Below are 8,934 nucleotides of genomic sequence, written 5' to 3'. Positions count from 1 at the left end.
ACCTTAGACAAGCAGACAAACAAGGAAGCAAGTAATTAAGCAAGCAGGTAAGTATATTCAGGGTTATTAACAAATAAAATTAATAAATATAAAGAAGGGGATTATTATCGTTTACGTCTTGAAACCAAATTTTATTTTAATTTTGTGTACATATCATACCAACGCTCATTTTACGAAGGTGTTATGGGCACATAGGTGTATGGGCACATAGGTGTATGGGCATTTAGATATTATGGGCACTCAGGTGGTATGGGTACTAAAGTGTTATGGACACTCAGATGTTATGATCAGATACAATCAATAGAAGCAAAACACAAACCTAGCTGTTATCTTATCTGTTTCACTGCGTGATAACATACTTCAGCTTGCTCGTTGTTATGATAACCCGTCTTCAGGGGCAGCAGATGAGAACCCAGTCAGTACTGGTTACTAGGTTCTGTTGAGAGGTTCTTCTATCATTGTGAGTATAGGTTCTACAATACATGTCTTAGTTTAAGCTTGTGACTGGAGTGAGGGATAAACAGTTGATTCTGAGCTCTGCATGACACTAATGATGTCATAACAGAGGGAAAACGAGTACTTCTGTGCTCTCTATGACACCGAGTGTGTCATTACTGAGGGAAAACCAGTACCTGTGACACTGATGGTGTCATATATGAGGGAAAACACATGGCTCTAAGTCCTGTATGACACTAAAGGTGTTGTAACTGAAAGAAGATACGTGACTCATATTAATGTATGATACACAAATAACCCGCACATGGAAGAGAGGAGCTTATGACGACGTTTCGGTCCGACTTGGACCATTTACAAAGTCACACTAATGAGGAGAGCAGGCTGGGTAGATATAGGCAGAAGGTGGTAGTAGTAGTAGTAATAGTAGTGGTAGTAGTGAAGGTGGAAGGAAGTAGTAGTAGGGAGGTAGTAAGAGCAGGATGGGTCAGACAAATACTAAGAAAGAGGAGCACTGCAAGGGAGCTGCTGCCCACAGAGGGTAAGAGCAAAAACACCGAAGGGAGGGAAAACAAATAAATAAGTAAATAAAGAAGGAACAAATACACAGGGCAGAAGAAAGACAACCCAAAGGAGAAAAAGGAAAGGGGAAGAGGGAGAAGAAAAAAAAAGAAAGAGGACTCAGGTTAGGTCACGAGTGTTCCGATGTTTGGAGCATTTTACAATGTAGTGGGAGAGCAAACCATACCCCCGAAGCGGTCATAGAGTCTACAGAGCCACTAGTCGTAAGAGGAAGGCATCTACAGAGGACTAAGATTCATACAAGGAAAATTGTGTATTAGGGAGGATTCAACCAGACGGTGACTGTTAAAGATGGAAGTAGGGAAGACAGTTTTAGCAGAAGACCAGTCAATAGGATGGCTGTGATCTCTGACATGACAGAAAAGAGCATTGTTAGTGTCGGCAAGCCTAACACTATTTTTGTGCTCCCCAAGTCTGTCAGAAAGAGATTGACCAGTTTCTCTAAAGTATTGAAGAGGATAGGAGGAGCAAGAAACAGAGTAGACACCAGGAGCATCTGTAGAGGGAGGAGAGGTATGAACGAGATTAGTGCGATGAGTGTTAGTCTGGCGGAAAGTATGTGCGAGTTATTTGTGTATCGTTCCAGTCACGGTATTGTACCTTCTTTTGTTATTTAATATATGACACTGTGTCACCATTATCTTACTCAGAGCCATTTACAATAAAGCAATTCTTGATAAAGACAAGCTTTAGCTTAAATAATGCTTTATCATATAACGATAAAGCTCGACTTCAACTTGGGTGATACGTTTTTTAAATAAACTCTTCTCTGTCTCTACATATCTCACTCTCTCTCTCTCTCTCTCTCTCTCTCTCTCTCTCTCTCTCTCTCTCTCTCTCTCTCTCTCTCTCTCTCTCTCTCTCTCTATATATATATATATATATATATATATATATATATATATATATGGATATCAAATTGGGGAGGAGGAGTATGGAAGAAGTGAATGTTTTCAGATACTTGGGAGTTGACGTGTCGGCGGATGGATTTATGAAGGATGAGGTTAATCATAGAATTGATGAGGGAAAAAAGGTGAGTGGTGCATTGAGGTATATGTGGAGTCAAAAAACGTTATCTATGGAGGCAAAGAAGGGAATGTATGAAAGTATAGTAGTACCAACACTCTTATATGGGTGTGAAGCTTGGGTGGTAAATGCAGCAGCGAGGAGACGGTTGGAGGCAGTGGAGATGTCCTGCGGTGTAAATATTATGCAGAAAATTCGGAGTGTGGAAATTAGGAGAAGGTGTGGAGTTAATAAAAGTATTAGTCAGAGGGCAGAAGAGGGGTTGTTGAGGTGGTTTGGTCATTTAGAGAGAATGGATCAAAGTAGAATGACATGGAAAGCATATAAATCTATAGGGGAAGGAAGGCGGGGTAGGGGTCGTCCTCGAAAGGGTTGGAGAGATGGGGTAAAGGAGGTTTTGTGGGCGAGGGGCTTGGACTTCCAGCAAGCGTGCGTGAGCGTGTTAGATAGGAGTGAATGGAGACGAATGGTACTTGGGACCTGATGATCTGTTGGAGTGTGAGCAGGGTAATATTTAGTGAAAGGATTCAGGGAAACCGGTTATTTTTATATAGTCGGACTTGAGTCCTGGAAATGGGAAGTACAATGCCTGCACTTTAAAGGAGGGGTTTGGGATATTAGCAGTTTGGAGGGATATGTTGTGTATCTTTATACGTATATGCTTCTAAACTGTTGTATTCTGAGCACCTCTGTAAAAACAGTGATTATGTGTGAGTGAGGTGAAAGTGTTGAATGATGATGAAAGCATTTTCTTTTTGGGGATTTTCTTTCTTTTTTCTGTCACCCTGCCTCGGTGGGAAGACGACCAACTTGTTGAAATATATATATATATATATATATATATATATATATATATATATATATATATATATATATATATATATATATATATATATATATATATATAATATCTAGGTTGGTAAAGGAGGGGGTAAAGGAGGTTTTGTGTGCGAGGGGCTTGGACTTCCAGCAGGTATGCGTGAGCGTGTTTGATAGGAGTGAATGGAGACAAATGGTTTTTAATACTTGACGTGCTGTTGGAGTGTGAGCAAGGTAACATTTATGAAGGGATTCAGGGAAACCGGCAGGCCGGACTTGAGTCCTGGAGATGGGAAGTACAGTGTCTACACTCTGAAGGAGGGGTGTTAATGTTGCAGTTTAAAAACTGTAGTGTAAAGCACCCTTCTGGCAAGACAGTGATGGAGCGAATGATGGTGAAAGTTTTTCTTTTTCGGGCCACCCTGCCTTGGTGGGAATCGGCCAGTGTGATAATAAAAAAAAAAATATCTAGGTTGGTCTCATCCAAAGTAATCAGTTAAGTGTGGGTGACCTTGTACTATGAAAATGACATGATAAACGCTGTGTTACTCAGCTGTTTACAAAATAACAGTAACTTCCTCGGCCAAGGTTTATCATATATAATATTACTGCTATTACTACTTCTATTACTACTACTACTACTACTACTACTACTACTACTATTACTACTACTACTACTACTAATGCTACTACTACTACTACTGTTACTACTACTACTACTACTACTACTACCACTACTACTACTACTACTACTACTACTACTATTACTACTACTACTATTACTATTACTGTTATTCCACTCGCACCTCCGTCCGCTGATCGCGGCCGCCGTGTCTGAGCAGTCAAGTTGCCGTTTATTGGCTGATCTTCACACGTTGGCTTCCTAACGTTCACTCGTGTGTGAGGTTAAGAGGTGAGGATGTCTACTGTTAGTGGTGAGGATGACTCGTATTCACATTTTAATTATGTAATAACGCACATATGTAAGCAAATATCCATTTATACGCACACACAATGTGCACACCCAAGGAGGCGCTGTTATATAAGATCCACATACCTACATGTAACTTGTACACACACACACACACACACACACACACAGACACACACCACACACACACACACACACACACACACAAAATGTAACATCAATGCAACAGTGTAACAGTCACAGCCGGGAGCTATGAATCAACCACTGCAACCACAAGTAGGTGAGTTCACATTACACATGTGTAGCTATTACATGTGTACATATTACACATATACTTATAACATGTGTGCACAAATTCACATGGCATTATATGCAAATATATATATATATATATATATATATATATATATAATATATATATATATATATATATATACATATATATATATATATATATATATATATATATATATATATATATATATAGATATATATATATATATATATATATATATGTATGTATGTATGTATGAAAGAGGGGAAGGTACCTAGGGATTGGCGGAGAGCATGTATAGTCCCTTTATATAAAGGGAAAGGGGACAAAAGAGATTGTAAAAATTATAGAGGAATAAGTTTACTGAGCATACCAGGAAAAGTGTATGGTAGGGTTATAATTGAAAGAATTAGAGGTAAGACAGAATGTAGGATTGCGGATGAGCAAGGAGGCTTCAGAGTGGGTAGGGGATGTGTAGATCAAGTGTTTACATTGAAGCATATATGTGAACAGTATTTAGATAAAGGTAGGGAAGTTTTTATTGCATTTATGGATTTAGAAAAGGCATATGATAGAGTGGATAGAGGAGCAATGTGGCAGATGTTGCAAGTTTATGGAACAGGTGGTAAGTTACTAAATGCTGTAAAGAGTTTTTATGAGAATAGTGAGGCTCAGGTTAGGGTGTGTAGAGGAGACGGAGATTACTTCCCGGTAAAAGTAGATCTTAGACAGGGATGTGTAATGTCACCATGGTTGTTTAATATATTTATAGATGGGGTTGTAAAGGAAGTAAATGCTAGGGTGTTCGGGAGAGGGGTGGGATTAAATTATGGGGAATCAAATTCAAAATGGGAATTGACACAGTTACTTTTTGCTGATGATACTGTGCTTATGGGAGATTCTAAAGAAAAATTACAAAGGTTAGTGGATGAGTTTGGGAATGTGTGTAAAGGTAGAAAGTTGAAAGTGAACATAGAAAAGAGTAAGGTGATGAGGGTATCAAATGATTTAGATAAAGAAAAATTGGATATCAAATTGGGGAGGAGGAGTATGGAAGAAGTGAATGTTTTCAGATACTTGGGAGTTGACGTGTCGGCGGGTGGATTTATGAAGGATGAGGTTAATCATAGAATTGATGAGGGAAAAAAGGTGAGTGGTGCGTTGAGGTATATGTGGAATCAAAAAACGTTATCTATGGAGGCAAAGAAGGGAATGTATGAAAGTATAGTAGTACCAACACTCTTATATGGGTGTGAAGCTTGGGTGGTAAATGCAGCAGCGAGGAGACGGTTGGAGGCAGTGGAGATGTCCTGTTTAAGGGCAATGTGTGGTGTAAATATTATGCAGAAAATTCGGAGTGTGGAAATTAGGAAAAGGTGTGGAGTTAATAAAAGTATTAGTCAGAGGGCAGAAGAGGGGTTGTTGAGGTGGTTTGGTCATTTAGAGAGAATGGATCAAAGTAGAATGACATGGAAAGCATATAAATCTATAGGGGAAGGAAGGCGAGGTAGGGGTCGTCCTCGAAAGGGTTGGAGAGAGGGGGTATCGGAGGTTTTGTGGGCAAGGGGCTTGGACTTCCAGCAAGCGTGCGTGAGCGTGTTAGATAGGAGTGAATGGAGACGAATGGTACTTGGGACCTGACGATCTGTTGGAGTGTGAGCAGGGTAATATTTAGTGAAAGGATTCAGGGAAACAGGTTATTTTCATATAGTCGGACTTGAGTCCTGGAAATGGGAAGTACAATGCCTGCACTTTAAAGGAGGGGTTTGGGATATTGGCAGTTTGGAGGGATATGTTGTGTATCTTTATACGTATATGCTTCTAAACTGTTGTATTCTGAGCACCTCTGTAAAAACAGTGATTATGTGTGAGTGAGGTGAAAGTGTTGAATGATGATGAAAGTATTTTCTTTTTGGGGATTTTCTTTCTTTCTTTTGGGTCACCCTGCCTCGGTGGGAGACGGCCGACTTGCTGAAATATATATATATATATATATATATATATATATATATATATATATATATATATATATATATATATATATATATATATATACATATATATATATATATATATATATATATATATATATATATATATATATATATATATATATATATATATATGTATATATATATATATATATATATATATATATATATATATATATATATATATATATATATATATATATATATATATATATATATTTATATTTCTGTGTGTCATACAAACACACAGCTAGATTACACAGTATTGTCTGCCAAAAGTTGTCTAGAAAGTAAATACTTGAGTCCATTCCCTGACCAGAGCAGAAATGTTTTCTTTGAAGTCAATGCCAAATTTTCCCCACACACTCGCACCTGGTTAATATCTAACACTCCTTTGTTTTCCAGATGCATGTGAACGAAATCACTGTTGTATTCCAGTGAGGACGTGAGATACTCCAAGACTATGAGGAATGTAATACCAACAGACATAGTCATTGACAGTGAAGGATATCCCAAAAGTGAGGCCGACTGGTCTATTGGAGAAGTAAGAGACGAGGGGAGATGGACAAGAAGCGTTGAACCAGAAGAAAGAAACGAGGAGAGATGGACAAGAAGCGTGGAGGCAGAAGAGAGAGACGAGGAGAGCGGAGAACTAGCGAGGCAAAGGATCATCATCCTCAGAAGACATCCCAGGACGCTCGAGATGAATCATTCCTTCCCCAGCAGGACAAAGTTGAGAGCAGGCAGCCATCTGCTGGAGGATCACCAACGGTTTGGAAGCTTCAGGATACAGGACTTTATTGATGGTCTCGGAAACCTCAATTTCATCAGGCAACCTCCTGATGATTTAAGGAGTAGTAGCTTTCAAACGTGCATTAAGTTAAAGAAAGGAGTTCCTGTCAGCTACACAACTTGTTTGAGCCCCTCTGAACCATCTCTAGGTATTGTGTCCTCTATTACCAGTGGAGGAAAACATATATTCAGAGTACCTGTTGAAAGCCTTCCTAGCAACCAAAGTGACAAGCCAACGAAAAACTCCGAAACTATTTGCATCAACATTTGGGAGGAATTCTTATTCGGAAAATCTGTACTGGATTGCGGTCAAGAGAACGAGACGACCAAGCCAGGCCCTCTAGGAGAGCTTAATGCATTCTTGTCACAGTATTTCTCCAAGACGTTCGTAAGCTTCCTTGCATGCACCATCTACTTCGTGATATACTTCGCGTCTTGCTGTGCCTACAATATGTTCTGGCAGCTGGGTTGTTATATTCTCCTGGCCAGCCATCTGCAGATCCACGAGAGAGCATACGATAAGAAAGTAAATATCGAGTTTACTGGAAGTTGTTTTCAAGGTCCTACCTATATCTTCGTCAGGAATTGGTGTCAACACTGTGTTCAGAAAGACAATGAGAAAGTTATGCTGAATTTAATGAAGAAGATGAAAGCTGACATTACTCTCCCTGCAAACAGGTGAAAACTAACATTACTCTCCCTGCAAACAGGTGAAAACTAACATTACTCTCCCTGCAAACAGGTGAAAACTAACATTACTCTCCCTGCAAACAGGTGAAAACTAACATTACTCTCCCTGCAAACAGGTGAAAACTAACATTACTCTCCCTGCAAACAGGTGAAAACTAACATTACTCTCCCTGCAAACAGGTGAAAACTAACATTACTCTCCCTGCAAACAGGTGAAAACTAACATTACTCGCTCTGACAAAGAGTTAGTTCATTGGATTTGAAAATCATTCAATGGTACAGTGGTTATTAAGACTACAATTCTCCTCTAAAATAGGTATCAAACTAATGCTGCTTATATGTACTGAGAGATACTCACCTCTCAGCATAACTGTTCACTGTGAGATAAACATCTTTTCCTATATGTGACCTAAGGGATACCCATCTCTTGGTGTGTGTACAGTAAGAGATTGACCCGCCATTGCAGCTATTGGTCATCTGACCGAGGCCTTTCGCTGGCTCACCGGTCAACCTCTTTAAAAATTATGGTCATATTTATAACCAATTTTTAGTATTAAAAGTAACACAATTTAAAGGCTAATATTCTTCATTCAAGAAAATCTACAAATATTTTTAGACAATATAAATTTGTAATTTTTTTCTGTGGTTATAAAGATTTTTCAAGTATGCAACAATGGTGCATTGCGTAGATTTAACTTAAAAAATAAAGCTAATAGCGATATATTTCCTAGACAAGTCATGGTAGGCAGTCGATGGTCCGTAGCCGGGGCCAGGAACTGTAACTCACCTGCTTCAAATATATAAGTTCAACCGGGTAACTAGCCGTCAGTGTTTACTCGTTGTAAAACTATTTGTAAATTTCTAAATAAAACTGATGAAATATTGCGTGAGAATATAATAGATGGGGTAGAAATGATTCATAGAAAACCAACTCGATTTTATATAAATAAAGAAAATGAATCTTTTGTTGGATAACTAATATATATATTTTTGTCTTCGCTATTACTACTATTACTACTACTACTACTACTACTACTACTACTACTACTACTACTACTACTACTAATAATAATAATAATAATAATAATAATAATAATAATCTTTATTTCTACAAGTACAAGGTATATAAACCATAGCTGACATCAGTGACATACTAATATATAGAAAGTCGCTTGTTATGCTGAGCATTTCGGGCAAATTAGGTCAATTTTTTTCCCAGGATGCTACCTACACCAGTCGATTAACATCCAGGTACCTATTTTACTGCAGGGCGAACATGGACAGCAGGAAACACGTCCTAATGCTTCTACTCATGCCGGGGATCGAACCACGGATCTCGGTGTGTGAGCTGAGTGCGCTAACAGTCAAGCTATTGA

The 8,934-nt window shown here is 38.5% G+C and overlaps 1 protein-coding gene across 1 annotated transcript; it reads left to right on the top strand.

Moving 5' to 3' along the window:
- The first annotated feature begins 374 nt into the window (after positions 1–374).
- LOC128694729 (uncharacterized) lies at positions 375–8,522 on the top strand. The gene is made up of 2 exons (XM_053784991.2): positions 375–460; positions 6,482–8,522. Exon 2 carries the CDS (start codon positions 6,540–6,542, stop codon positions 7,548–7,550), a length of 1,011 nt encoding a protein of 336 aa, XP_053640966.1. The 5' UTR covers positions 375–460; positions 6,482–6,539; the 3' UTR covers positions 7,551–8,522.
- The last annotated feature ends 412 nt before the right edge of the window (positions 8,523–8,934 follow it).

This window comes from Cherax quadricarinatus, chromosome 51 (genome assembly GCF_038502225.1).
Source record: "Cherax quadricarinatus isolate ZL_2023a chromosome 51, ASM3850222v1, whole genome shotgun sequence".
Lineage (NCBI taxonomy): Eukaryota > Metazoa > Arthropoda > Malacostraca > Decapoda > Parastacidae > Cherax > Cherax quadricarinatus.
This window is presented reverse-complemented; position numbering and strand designations above follow the sequence as displayed.

Coding starts and splice junctions, on each gene's coding strand:
- LOC128694729 (XM_053784991.2), top strand. CDS start 6,540: ATGAGGAATGTAATACCAACAGACATAGTCATTGACAGTGAAGGATAT.